The 14960-nt window shown below is 32.8% G+C and overlaps 2 protein-coding genes across 4 annotated transcripts; one reads left to right on the top strand and one right to left on the bottom strand.

Moving 5' to 3' along the window:
• Positions 1-34: 34 nt before the first annotated feature.
• On the bottom strand, positions 35-5996 carry LOC123895715 (UDP-glycosyltransferase TURAN). Of its 2 annotated transcripts, XM_045946201.1 has the most exons (17): positions 5872-5996; positions 5627-5742; positions 5233-5266; positions 4759-4814; positions 4534-4674; positions 3295-3443; positions 2907-2996; positions 2207-2273; positions 2050-2113; positions 1854-1968; positions 1598-1764; positions 1405-1515; positions 1260-1321; positions 977-1029; positions 800-875; positions 445-573; positions 35-263 (listed from the first exon to the last, which is right to left on the bottom strand). In XM_045946201.1, exons 1-17 carry the CDS (start codon positions 5876-5878, stop codon positions 246-248), a joined length of 1455 nt encoding a protein of 484 aa, XP_045802157.1. In that variant the 5' UTR covers positions 5879-5996; the 3' UTR covers positions 35-245. The 2 variants fall into 2 exon arrangements, with proteins under 2 accessions (XP_045802157.1, XP_045802156.1); XM_045946200.1 differs by having other exon boundaries at positions 4534-4814.
• Positions 5997-6067: 71 nt separating this feature from the next.
• Positions 6068-14048, top strand: LOC123895716 (DNA polymerase zeta processivity subunit). Of its 2 annotated transcripts, none has more exons than XM_045946203.1 (6): positions 6068-6171; positions 6254-6334; positions 7234-7346; positions 8642-8831; positions 12205-12419; positions 13607-14048. In XM_045946203.1, the coding sequence occupies exons 1-5, from the start codon at positions 6141-6143 to the stop codon at positions 12402-12404; spliced, it is 615 nt and encodes a 204-aa protein (XP_045802159.1). In that variant the 5' UTR covers positions 6068-6140; the 3' UTR covers positions 12405-12419; positions 13607-14048. The 2 variants fall into 2 exon arrangements, with proteins under 2 accessions (XP_045802159.1, XP_045802158.1); XM_045946202.1 differs by having other exon boundaries at positions 6069-6171; positions 12205-12424.
• The last annotated feature ends 912 nt before the right edge of the window (positions 14049-14960 follow it).

Below are 14960 nucleotides of genomic sequence, written 5' to 3' on the forward strand. Positions count from 1 at the left end.
GTCAAAAGCAGACACAAGTTCAACAGAAAACAACTATAATCTAATCTGTAAGCTTTAGTATAAATAACCTCACTTTTACTAAAATATATTATGAATCTCAGAATCAGGACATATTAAAAGAAAATGAATCCTATTCCTAATTCAAATAAAGCAAAATTTTCAGACTTCTATTTACAACAAATCAACAGATCTACCAAATTTTGCTGTAAGCAGTTGAACATGTCTTCTAAGAACACGAAAAAAAATCAAGATCTTGATATAACCTGCAAATTCAAATGCTCTTAATTTTAGGTCAACAGGAATACCCCTTTAAAGTTTAAACCAAAGCAGCATATAAAAAAGAGTGAAAATAGGATTATCTTTGAATCAAATGTATAAATTGTTAACTGCCGCAAGATTAGATGACCGGATTATGAAAAGTAAAGTCAAACAATATGAACTTGCCTCAGTTATCAGTGGTTTTGCATGTTCTTCCCATTCAGTAACCCACCTTGATGAAGAACCAGTATCTAGTGCACCTGATTTGAGAACCTTCAAAGAATCGCACTCGTCGGGGAATCCTTTGAAGAGCGTCTATGTAGATTCAGCAAGAAAACAAATTAGTATGCTCGAGATTAGACATAAACATTGTCCGCGTTATGGATCAAGAATTTAAAGAGATAAAACAATCTAAAATAAATAAAATTCAGATATTACAACGATGCAAACACTTAATGCGACAAATACTAGCTAAGATTTAGTGTGAAAAGATTGTATATTATCTAGTGAATACCATACATGCAATCATTAACAAACTTACCAAAAGTTCGTCAGCTAGCTCTGAAGATGAAGAGAAGAGAAGACCATTTTTGTCAACACTAACCAGCTCTTTAATGCTTTAAGAAAGTAAAAAAATTGACCAATAAATGAAACGAACATAACGTCTGAACTTCAAAAAAATACAAACGTCAATTTTCAAATGAAGTACATAGCTTACCAAGAGTACGAAACAGCACAAACAGGCAATCCACAACCAAACATATCAACAACCTGGTACCGATAACGAAGAAAATTTAGAAATATATTGAATGAATATGTTTTAATGCAATAGTCGTTTCGGAATACGATGTCAAAATTTGATATCATACTCAAAATATAAAGCTAACTTCATCATGGAAAAGAACTACTTCCACACACCGACGCAAAATTGATGACATGAAAAATAGCTGGTACATATCACAGCACTTTTTGTTTATCCAATGATATATAATAAAGGGTACCTTCATCGGAAGGTCTAATCCTGATGAAGAAGTATGCAGACAAACACCCAGATCAGCTGATCCTGAAATTACTCAAAGATGTTAATATCAAATAATTTACAACACTGCAAGAAATTTTTTAAAAATCAAAGAACACAAAACGTACCTAGCAGTAATGGATAATCATCAGCCGACAGCCACATAGTACGGAATGCCACACGTTTAAGTTTCAATGTCTTTATTTTAGCCTCATACTTTGCTTTTTCAGGACCTTTACCTTTATCAAGGAAGATATTCGTCATTAAATAGTTCCTCATGATTATCAATGCTTCAGAAAGGGAAAAAACAAAAAATTATACCGGTGATGACGAATAACAATCTGGGATATAAACATTGTTTTCCATCAGATATTTCTTTCCAAATGACCTCCTCATCTAATGAATCATCTTCATTTAATATAGCAGCAACACGTCTGTCATACATTAAAGCAGCTTCTAAGAGAATGCCAAAATCTTCATCGGGAGTCCTGTATCGGGTTATACGATGTAAATAAAGCATATATACCGATAATTTTAATGCTACCAATGCATGAAATTCATTGTAGGATACACTTACCAGCTCGTGCTGCTTACAACAAGTGCAGGCCGGTTTGGCTTCAAACATATGTTTGAACCAACCTCAGTTGTAAACAGGGTTTCATTTTGGATTTGGCTACTCAACAGTGAAGTTCCTGCAGGAAGCAAGAACGTTAACAAAATAATGTGCCGACAACTAAGATCAATATAACTTGGCATTGTAAAACCTATCTTACCATTACTAACACAATCTCCAACACCAAGAGGATCATAAAAGTGTTCATTCAATCTGCAAAACAACTATAAGCTAGCTATATTATATTAGGAAACTTTGAAGAATGCTTAATGTGTAACACCATTCACAGTCACGAGACAACCGAACAACTATATCACCTTATGCCTTTCCTCCAGTGAAGTTGGATGAAAGAAGTCGGGAGGCTGGTCGTACAATACCGTAGCACTATGAAGTCAAGGAATGAACACTGGATCAGATTGCGTCACAGTTCATAGGAATATTAATATGTTAAAGAAACAATATATTTGAACTTGAGTTAAATATTATGTTTTTAATCCCAATAAAATTATCAATTTTCGTTTTTAGTCCCTATAAAATTTCCATTGACTTTAAGTCTCCAAAATATTTTTCGTCAACACTTTTGGTCTCCAAATTCCATCGCATATTGGTTGCATCACTCCTAAGACCATCATATACGTGTTAGTTCAGTGTTCTCCTTGCAACACGTTCATGTGATTGATTTGGGGAATTTGAGGATTTTCTATCGTAAAAACCTTGAATCCCAATATTTAATATTATCTCAATTATAAATAATAAATAGTGACTAAATTAATAAAAACACGTGTTAGCAAATAAAATATATGTCATTAGAAAAGCTCATGTGGCAAGTGCCACGTAGAGTTCTGTTAGCCACATACATAGGTTGAAATTTAACAGCAGAGACCGAAAGTGTTGACGGAAAAGATTATGGGGACTAAACGTTGAAGAAATTTTTTATAGAAACTAAAAACGAAAATTAATAATATTTAGGGACTAAAAACATGTTTATCCATTTGAACTTTTAGCAAACTCTCTTACTTAATTCCCCAGTTTTGAGCCAATTCATGCTGCATTGCTTTTGTTACGCATAGAGAAGCGTCTGCCATTTTCCCATAATGCTTCTCAAACCTAAATGGAGTCAACAAAAATAATCACATTAGAATCAAGTTTAAGACAGAAAAGTCATAAAAGACCCAAAAGAAAAATCCATATCGGTTATTATTGTCAAATTTGAACAAATTGTCAAATTTGAACAAACCACTATTGTTCTTACAGTACTTAGTACAAAGTGATGTCAAATAGAGGCTACAGCGGCACTATAGCACTGCAACATAGTAGAATTTGAACAAAATGCTATTTTTTGCAATCAGAAGTTGACAATACTGATATTAGCAAAATGGAAAAGTTAAAAATGCTGAACTAATACCATTTGTATAAAGAGACAAAACGGCTATTCCTTCCCAGGGACAGTCCAAGTAGAGTATATCCGAAATTATGCCAATCTATGACAAATGGTGAATTCCTAAACCAGCTAGCCCATTTTACTGCTACCAGAGTTGGAACTGAAGGAGGATTCTGCACAAACAAGGGAATGAGGGAAGTGAAGTACAAAACTACAGAATATGAGAGAAATGAATAATTTCACAGTTGATTCTAAGAGTTTTATGCAATGGTGTCTCTCATATTCTGATTTTCCTAGCAGGTGATAAAAAGTCAACGAGGAGATTGTAAATGAAACATGGATTGATGACAGGTTTGATTTTTGACTCAGAAGACTACCAGCATTGGGAGTGGCAGCCATACGATTATACCTTGCCAAGGTAAGAGTTTCACGCTCCAAACATGTTTTATGTAATTCTCTTACTTTTTGACAATAATATATAGATATGTTTGTGTAACTGTTTTAAAGTGTAAACCAAAATGAATGCATATTTGTAGTTTCAATCCAGTGCTAGAACTAAAAAAGATTCATGGAAAAAAGGCTACTATTTGTAGGGGATTCACGGCAAAGAAAGCAATGGGAATCTTTTATCTGCTTGGTAGAATGGATAATACCTCAAAAGCGGGAAATCTATGAAGAGATGGCTTGTTCATTCAGCCTTCAAAGCCATAATAATGATGCCTACTCAATAATCTATTAACTTAATCAGAGGCTCTATTGGCTCTCAATCATGTAACTTTTAATCTAACCAAATAGTTCCTCCGGTCCTTTTTATAAGAAATAGTTCACTTTTTAGGTCCATTGAATAACCGATGAATCTGGTCTACATATAGACCAAATTCATCGGATATAGACCAGATTCATCGGTTATTCAATGGACCTAAAGAGTGAATTGTTTCTATAAAAAGGACCGGAGGGCGTATCAGAATAAATTTCCTTTAACACATAGAGTGCTTAACATCATCTATGCAAGATAGCAAAGTTGGGCAATATAGAATCTCCGTGTTAACCCAAACCTTAAACTAATCTAAAACAAACTACTAAACGAATATGGTTTTTAATATTTATTTAGCTTCTGGGATGTTTGTCAAAGAATGGTCACATCCATTTTTCAAGGTACACAACTACACATGTCTGGTAACATCAAAATTCTAACTTAAGCAAGAACAAGTAGCATCGAATACATCAATAAAAGGAGGAAGAACACGTAAAATTGTAACCAACCTGGACAATAAAAATATCAGGAGAAGGTATCTTGACAAAAAGGTACCAAAGAAGCATGAAAAATTGAAACAAGGGCTTCAATAAAAGCATGAAAGGTTGAAGTATCTTCGGTAATCCCTGACGGGCTGTTGGCCACTGCTTCTGTAAATTTGAGAATTTTCCAAAAAAAACTACATCAACTTTTTTTGTAAAACTTATCCTCAAAAGATTAGTCAACACACATACCATTTGGTAAATATGAATAGATGGGTTGGCCAAAAGTGAAGTATGAGGCTCTGAACCTGTTAGAAATCATTGAACGCAAATTTATTAATTCCAAAACATATTCTACTAATAAAAATGTAACTCAAATGGTTCAATTTAAACCATTCAAATACAGAAATAGTAGAATTGAGATCATCTCCGGTACTAGACACCTCTGGTAGGAGAGAGACCAATGCTGTCATATAACAGCGTTATAGCATAGTGGATTTGAACAAATCGCTATGTTTCACATAAGCAATTTAGTACAATGTATTGTCAAATAGTGACTATAGCGACACTATAACAATGTAACATAGCAAAATTTGAACAAACTGCTTTTTCCGAGGTTGACAACTCTAAGAGATAAAAAGAAAAAGGTTAACCATCAATCTCTTCTGTTTATCTCTCCTACCGAAAGTGTCAAGTATCAGAGACGATCTCAACCCGAAAAATTACCTCCATATGCAACAATGTCAACCTCTAGGGAAGCCTGGAATGACACAGAAAAGGCAATAGATCAATCAACAGTACACATAAAATCATTACAAGAATCTCATAAGTTAGAACTATATAGTCCAATAACACAACACATAATACACATGTAATGGAAAATCAAACAACATATGCAAAATCAAATCTAGTCAATACAAAAAGATATTAATTTCTATGAACCCAAAGTGTAAAATTATTTTACACAAATATCTATACAGTGAGACGTGATCGAATACATGGGCGGTGCATACAAATTAAATTTCATAACAAATTAAAATATAACATCAAATTATTAACCCAAAAAGATAAAATTCAAATTATAAAACTTTTTTGGAAATTAACAAGAAATTGAATAAACCTGATTGGCAAGTGAAAGAGCATGGTATTGCATTCTAGGGCTACGTCCAATATCACCCAAAACAACAACACAAGCTCTCCCTCTTCTTCCTCCTTCCATCTTTTCTTTGCTTTTTCCTTGCATTTTCAAATTTCAATGTCAAATCTCAAAATTCAATTAAACCATTCATCAAAATCCAATCTTTTTTAGTCGAAATTAATCAAAATTCAAAAGAAAAGAAAGAAAAATAAATAAGAATATCTCACCTGCCATTTTCGTTGTTGGTGTAGTGACAGAGAGTCAAGTAGCATATAGATGAAAGAAGAAAATCAAATTCGGGTTAAAACCCGACCCGTAAAGTAGTGATATCACTGATATGAGTATGACCCAATTGAATACGGGTCGGATTCTGTGGTAAAGTTGTAATTTTTATGAATTTTATGCCCTTTTTGGAAAAGGGGTTTTTTGGTTTATTGAGAGGGTTTGGAGAAAATTATTATCAGAATTGAAAATTGAATAATGGGAATTTTATGGAATGGAGCGAAGAGAGAATCAAACTCCACAAGGTTTGAAATTTTTTGTAATCAAAGTTTTGATTTTGATTATTGTGTTTTTATATTAACAATAATTGTGGATGAAAATTTGCAGGAAAAATAGCTGGTGTTTTGGTTGAATTTTTGGAAGTTGCTATTACTTCTGTTGTTTTTCTCAAAGGGATTTATCCTTCTGGTTTGTTCGTTCATCTCCATTAAGTTTTTTTTAGTAAATCTTTTCAACTTAGGGCCTGTTTGGATAAACAGCTTATAGCACAAGCGCTTATCATGATTAGCACTTGTGTAAGCTATTTTAATAGCAAACGATAAAATAAAAATAAATGTTATATATGCTACAAGCTGTTTTCCTAAGCTATATCGGAGAACTTATGAAATAAGCCGAAAAGAATTTTTTTAAATTATCATAAGTTCTCCCAAATAGTTTCGCAATGTTGGTAGATAAGCTCAAATAAGTTCATGCTTGATAGAAATATAATAAATAGCAGCTATTTGTAATTTTTCAAGTTAGTGTGTTTGTCTAAAAGTGCGTTGAATTGAATGTAAAGTGCTTTATGTGACTATAGATTCATGTAGAAGTGGGTTGGACCATAGATTCAAGCCAAAAAACAATTCTAGTTGCAGAAGTTACAAATTGTTTGTAGCTTCAAGATGGAATTAATTCTGGAAGCAAAATCAATTCAACTTGAGAGCATCCAAACATCTCAAAATTAATTATATACCTCTAGAATCAATTTTAACTCGTCCAAAAGTGTAACGAAACATACACTTAGTCTTTTTGAATCATTACTCTCTCTCCTATTTTGAAAGCAACGCTGCAGCTAATTTGATAGATTGAGAATAATTTATAAACTGCTTATCATATTTTTAAAGTTTAAGGACGAACATGAGAGAGTGGTAAGTTAGGGACCAAATTGAAGGGTTTCTCTTTTATGTTTGTTTGGTTGCTTGCAAAAAGAAAAGAAAAAAACAATGATTTGTGGCTGCACAATGCAGTTTTATTGTAGATATTCCTTTTTGTTTATTGATAACGAACAGAATAATTGATTAGGATCATTTTTTGGTTGTGGAGAAAAGGTGCTTTTGAGAGGAGAAGGTATATGAATGTTGTGGTTCAAAGGGCTTGTCATCCTCAGCTTAGATATTACATACATGCCACTGTTTCAGGACTTCTTCCCTATATACAAAAGGTTGGTCTTCTTTAGTTGTTTGATTTTGGTTGAATGGGATTTTGATATTGTTTCATTGTTGGTGATGGCAATCCAAAAAAGGCATTTGTACTGTTTGTGTAAACTAGTTTTACCCCTAACGTTGAATAAGAATAAACTTTTTTGCGGTTACAAAGTGGGCTTATGTGGCAATATTCATGAGTTCTAATTGGATGTCGACTTAAAAATATTTTATACTATCAATGCATCACCATTAAGATTGAAGTTACAAACTGTAGCTTTAAGATTGACGTGCATTCATGTTTTTTTCGCTTAGAAAACAAACAAACAAACAAACAAACACATGCCAAGAGTCTAAGACTTATTAGTTATTATAGTTTCGGAGTAATATGAAGGTTCGGTCTTAGAGCTTATCTCACCCTGATATGCATACCTACAAAAATTTCAACTTAGAGGGGAAAATGAGGTGCATTCCTAGCTACAACAGCCATTTTACCATAAGATCACTACCTCAATTACAGTGTCTTACCTCAGGCCATTGTTTCATAATTCGCTCATCCCTCCTAAGATCGCGAATAGGTAATGCACACTGGTTTGTCACAGAGGTGAACAGTTTTCAACATAGGAAACCTAAAGAAGATGAAGGAGAGAAAATACTTATCAAAGGAAAAATCTCAAGGTAGAGTGAGAGATAACTTTAAGGAAGATAAGCAGTGCTGTAAACATGGAAAATTAAATACATTAGAATTTCAAGGCTTAGAAAAACTGGATTAAATACATTCCCTTTTGTGATTTCTCTTTAATTTTTTTTTATTTCATACAGATAAAAACTAAAATGATTCCAATTATTTTTATTTATGATATTTTATAGCACTGAATATCTAGTTTTTAATAAGATCAAAATAATATTGGTAATTGCTGGAGTATAAGCATTTATGTTTAGATTATAAGCAGTTGTTGGTATCATATTGTTGATTTAGCTATTGGTTAGGCTATTAGCTGTTGTTGGTGTCATATTGTTGCTCCATCGATTGATACCGTCAAGGTATAAATAGGAGATTTAGCGCTAGCGTTGAGCTCATGCAAACAATTTCACTCACACACTTTGCAATGAAAATAAAAAATCACTTTGTTTGAACAGGATTCATTAGATAATTACTCCTTGTGATTCTTCTAAGAGAGATATGTTGTAAAAGATATAAATAATCCAATAGCTAACCAAAGCTAGACGATCACATACAAAAACACACCCAACTCCCCTTGCAACTGCGATATTTTGTCTTGCTGATTTACATCCATTACCTTTCATTTACTAGGGCATGGTTGAAAGAGTAGCTGTTATTTTCTTCAATGCTCATAATGTTCCATTGGAGAAGTTTGTTTTCAAGCTTGCAATGGACCTCTCCTATGGTTCAGCTGTGGAAGAGGTTGATCTTCAGTTCTCTCTCAGATCATTTATGAGCAAGTTGTCAATCTCAGAATCTCTTACTAAGAAGCTTCCTCCTGGTAAGTACAAAGTATAAAGCCCATTCATTACAAATTATTTAAGAGAAAAAAAAAACATTCTTTTTAAGTGAAAAATCATTTTTAGTGGTGTTGATGTTGTCTGTTTATGCTTTTTAAATTAATTAGAATCTAAAAAAGAACTTATATGATTAAAATGAGAAGTTGTTTTTAGAAACTTTAGAGAAAAACCTGATTTTTATCTTTATAAAAAACATAAATCGACCTGTGCTTCACATAAAAATCTCTAAATTATTATATCTGATATTTACTTTTATTTCAATCTTAAACAAATAGGCCTATACTCATGCTGCAAAGAATTGTGTTTTCTGTTCTACTTTGGCTTAATTGAACTTTTAATCTCTCTGCTACGGTCTAAAATGATTAAAGTTCTGTTGAGAAAAACATTCCACATTGGGTAAAATAGAGAAAGATAAAATGTTTATAAGCAACGTAGGGTGAAGTCTTAATTGGTTTCTAGACTATAAAGGCATAGTTGCTAACTCACGAGTCAACTCGTAGACTCGGAAGAGTTTATGAGTCTTGTTGAACAAGTGACTTTAAACAACACAAGAGGGGGGGGGGGGGGGGGGGGGGTGAATTGTGTACTCGAAAAGATTGATTAAAAATAAGCACTTAAAAAAATTTAATCAAATAAAATAAAGTGCTTGAAAATAAGTTTATATAAATTAAAGAATGATATGTAAATATGCCAAAAAGAAATAAAAGAAATGAAAAGGAAAGGAGAAAGAACACAAAGAAATTATCCTGGTTCGGCCAAAAACAAAGGGCCTACTCCAATCCCCAAGGAAAGCACCTTGAGATTTCACTAAATCAAGCTTTTATAACAGGATAAGCTAATAACCTTTACAATCGAGAACTCTCAACACAAACAATGGGATATCACCTCCCTTGTGCAAGAGCCTCTAAACCAAGAGATATCACCTCTCTTGAAAACTTCGGGATCACACCCAATATAAAAGAAATTACAAGATTGAAAGATTACACCAAATGTGTAGATATAACAAATTGAAGCACAAGTACTACAAAGTAAACTATGTAGTATAAAAGAGCTCTCAAGAAAATATATTAGCAAGTGTAAAAATAATGAGAGTGATGAGTATTATTTTTTATGATTTTGATGCCAAAATTATCGTTGTTGAAAGAGCTGTCACAAACACTTATTTACAGTGAAAAATAGTGTTATGCATTAAACAAAATATGTCCGTTGTAGCTCAATATGCTATTGCAGCCAAATAGCCGTTGGTAATTAAGATGAAAAAAGCCGTTAATCCATTTCCATATATAACTATAATTGAATGTGCCTTTTAAGAAGAAAATAAGATCATGAAGGATATAATCCATTTTGGTCATGCTACATTCAATTATGTTAAAAGGAATATCACGCTGCACAATACTAAAATTGGAATTAAAACTGATTATGCTTTTTTTTCACAATTGAATATTAGTTATGTCATGCAAAAATATTATTTTTATAAGCTCAAAATAAATTATGCAATTTTCTAAAATAATTATGCAAAAATATTTTTATGCAAAATCACATGTAACTAAAAATCATTGTGAGTGTGTGATATATTTTAAAGAGAGCTTTTTCAACTACTCACATAAGGGTCCTAAAAATATCTGGATTACAACTCGATACATCTATGACCCAAGTCTTGAAAGCTTGATCCTCTTTTCCGCTTTTTGCATCATTGTCATGCTTAGACTTCTTTTGTCAATCATCAAAACCACAATGTTCCTGTCAAGGCATATATTCACAAGTCTAGGAGGCCAAAGTGAGTTGTCTCACACTCAGACTCATTTTCGCTCGGACTCGGTCAAACTCGGATAGAATCTTCATTTTGTTGCTACTTTTATGCTTTTTTCTGTGTGTGCTCTGTCCAATCTCCAAAAATAGCATTGTGTCATTTTATGGGTTTTTTAAAGTAATTTTTTATTTTCCATAGACTCTTACGAGTTGAGTCTACGAACCCTTCACGAGTCTACGTCGACTCGCAAGTAACAACCTTGCATAGACGTCCCAATCTTTGATCACAGGAGTTCAATTTACAAAAACTCCTTATTAAAGGATTGGAACACTTAACTCAAGCTCATGAAACTTAAACTGACTCAAACCTTCTAAAGTAATCTATAAATAGATTAACCTCTATTGTAACTTTAACTGAAATCATTTCAATCAATTTCAGCTGAAAATTCAGCATTCATTTACAATAAATTCTCTAAGTTCTCATCTATGCAAGATCAGAAAACTTTGATCTGAGGAATTTTAATACTTCTCCAATTAGGCCTATGCTAAATAGCCATCACAATCTTTGATCACTAGAGCCCAATCTACAAATACTCCTCCAATTGGACCTATACTAAAAACCCAACACGGTATCTGAGCCTAATGGCCTAGTATAACTTGTACTGATCCAACTAAAAAATATAAAACTAGGCATCCAGGACTCAAGAAGTACAGAACAATCAACTGAAATAAGCTTGAGACAGTTATGGTATGCAAGTCACAAATGGGCACGGAATAGACTAATTTAGTTGAACTTAAGGGGCAGTGTTGAGAAAATAATTCCTGATATCATATAATAGGCAATGCTAAAATTCAACCAGTTTAGACCTTTTGGACCATAGACTCCACAAGCCTTGATCACTGTTTTGTACAAACACTCCTCCGATTAGGCATATGCTAAATAATCCAACAGTTCTAAATAATTTCTCCTGTAATGAAATCCTCAATTTTTATCGAAAATTTAGGTCCTTATGTTGTTCTGGCATCCAATTTACCTGTAGAAAGTAGTGATGTGGCCAGCAATTTACATACATGTTTTTACTAATTAAGAAAATAATCTTCATGGATCCACTAATGTTTTTAATTTATTTAAATGTGTTATTTCATATTGAGTAGTTTAAATAGACTAAAAGTCACTTATAGGTCCATTGAGATCCCAACTCAGTAAAGTGTCATGCTATGTATATAAACCATTTGCCAGGTCATAAACATTTGTGAGTAAACTGAACAACAAAAATACAAAGACATAATTTTCAACTAAAACTGAAAATTTTACTGCTTAGAACATTTGAGAGACCTAAAATGCAATTTAGTTTATCTTTTGTGAAATCTTCTCATGTTTTTCTTGTTGTAAATTTGTAACCATCTCATTCACCCTAGCATTCCTATATCTCATCATCAATTACAGTTCATATAGATTGCTACTATAGAATCAAGTGGAAGTGGTTTGCTACTTATTGTCATTCATGAATATGGATTGGAAATCATGTGCTGAATAATATCATTTTTGTAGTATATATTATAGACTGAAACCTAGGTCTAAACTATCGTTTCAATTCTAAACAGATTGCAGATGGGAGATAACTGCTTACTTTCGATCCATTCCCGAGGCAGGTACAAGCAAGGAAGCAGACTTGTGGATCCCAACCGACACAAAGCAGTGGCAACAGCCTCCACTTATAACCCCTATCAAGTCAATGAGTAGTGAACCTCTATGCCTGCAACTGTACTTGGAGCATCCATGTTTATCGGAATCATTGCTTTGAGAAGGGAACTTCCAAGTAAGGTGAAAATGTTTTTCATCTCATTGTGTTTTTTATTCATTAGATAATCAGCAGACTCTTACTAAATATTGCTAGCGACTTCCACTCAAAGTTGTCAAATCGCGGATAATAGAAAATAATGGTTTGTTGAAACTCTCCATAACGCTGCAACAGGCAAAATTTGACAAAACTTTCTAGTAAATAGTGTATCGCGAAACAAAAGCGGTTTGTTCAAATGCTGCTAGGTTATAGCGCCACTATAGCCGCTATTTCACAACACTGCTTCCAGTAACTAATCAATAGTTCCATTGTGAAGCTTGGTAGCTTAAGAATCGCATGTACATTTTTAAAATGGAAATAAAAATATTATGAAGGTAATTAAATAATAATATAATTAGTTACAGTGGAGTTAATTTTCTTTTTGCTTGATCAGTGGCTTATATTTGTAACCTAGATACTCAAAACATGAAATACACTATCATCAAAGACCAATAAAAACTTGAAGTCCTGCATTGAAAAGAGATAAAGTCTGAAAAAAGTTTATAAAGAGATGCAACCTTCACCTTACAAGTCAGATTTGTAAGGACGAGTCAGTCCTACTATAAAACTCAATATGGTATTAGAGCCTATCCATTTGGGCTCACCAAATTATTCACAATAGTGTTGGGCGTGAGAGGGTGTTTTGGGAAAAATCCAAGTTCCACGATGAAAGTAGATGTCTGGAAAGAGTTTATAATGAGATGCATTTCTCACCTTACAAATACAGCACGTCTCTAAGGAAAATTATTACACACCGTAACTGTGTTAATGCAGTAGTCATTATCGACTGTCCGGTCAATAATAAATGGTTGAGATTAAAACTGTGTTTAAACTACACTGATCAACCAGAACCGTCTAATTGCTTTTGGACGGCCGAGATCGCTTACTACGTGTAACTGCGTGAAGCAGTGCAATCAATCCAGATCCCGTCTCTAGACTCTTGAATCATCATGGCCAACCCCTCATATGATTGTGTTCATGGACCACAGCCATTAGGGTCACATTGACAAGAATATGTCACCTTTTGAACAGTCCTAGTAAACAAAACAAGATTTTTCAACTTATTCATTTATATTATGCTTTAAATTTTAAAATGTGTGGATACTACTATTGTACCTAAATATCAACTGTTTCAACATATTCTGAAGCTACTTTTGATCACACAGGAACACCTCATTATTATCTCCCTACACCTTTGTTTACACATGCAATGGTCATTATTGGGGGCTAGTGGTTTGAAAGCATATTCTCAATCTGTGGAATATTAAAAGAACTTTTTTACAAGCACTAGAGGGCTTGCATTGAACTCTTCCCAAATGAAAAGCTGCTTACTTTTTGCTGTGATTTGAAGGTAGGAGATAGGATTTTGATGATGTATTTTTTTGGATGGACATTGTAAAAAGCATCATGGTTAATTTAGTATATTTTAATTGGTTCAAATTGTGTGACTTGAGAAATGTGAAAATTGAGGAAATCAGGAAAATTGAGAAGATCCATTCTCTAGAGAATTCTTACTTTTGAATAGCTTTTTTGGTTTTATGTTATAATGTCATAAGCAGTAATACTTGTATGAATATTTTGAAATATTTATGAAAATAGTTTATGACATATCTATAAGCTGTTTTCAGCTTATTTTAAGTTTTTCTAAATAGTTTATTTTAATTAGTTGTTTACAATCTATGAATTGTTTATACCGATTTTTCCATTCTATTGTAGAAATAGTTTATACATAAGCTCTTAACTAAGTTGTATACCCAAATGTCCCCTTGGTCCCCTAAACTTTTTGTTGGGGCGTCCGCAAGAGCTCATAAGAAACATCGGATCATATGTTCCAGGATCACAAGAGAAGTATCATATTCATTTACGTCAATTCATGTATTGCATATAATATCTGAGTTTCAAATATGTTTACTCAAATTTCGCATATATTTACACAAACTCAACTATCATGTTAACTTAAATAAGTTTACATAATATTTGAAAATTTGATGTTGGAGATTAAAGCTTTCTAAAACATGATAGAGGATGCAACTTGAAATTATGAGGTCAAACAAAAAGTTTTCTTAGAGGAATCATATACCATAACATGAAAAAGCAATCACTAGATGAGAAACTCTTTGATCTTTTGTTACATCATCAATGAGAAACAATTCCATGCAACTTTGTGTTTTTCTTTTCTTTTAATGTTACTTTTCTTTTTGCTTTGCATGAATTTGGAAATAAAAAATCTATAGTGCTTAAAGTTGCAAAATCAACTTAATAGATATCAAGAATATAGAGTAAATATGAGGTTCCATTTGGAGAATTATTTATAGTGTACATTGATTGAGAAGCCACTATAGGAACCGAATCCAATTATGTGAATTTTTTATATGAAATATGAAAAGCTAGGGACTAATGCATCATGTTATCTACATTGGTGGAATTGTGGTCATTCAAATTGTTCTACTTTGTGTGTTAGAATTATATGAATATCATATGATACTTAATAGAATAAAGGTGCTTCTTTATTCCTTCCTA

This window comes from Trifolium pratense, linkage group LG7, assembly GCF_020283565.1.
Source record: "Trifolium pratense cultivar HEN17-A07 linkage group LG7, ARS_RC_1.1, whole genome shotgun sequence".
NCBI classification, from domain to species: Eukaryota; Viridiplantae; Streptophyta; class Magnoliopsida; order Fabales; family Fabaceae; genus Trifolium; species Trifolium pratense.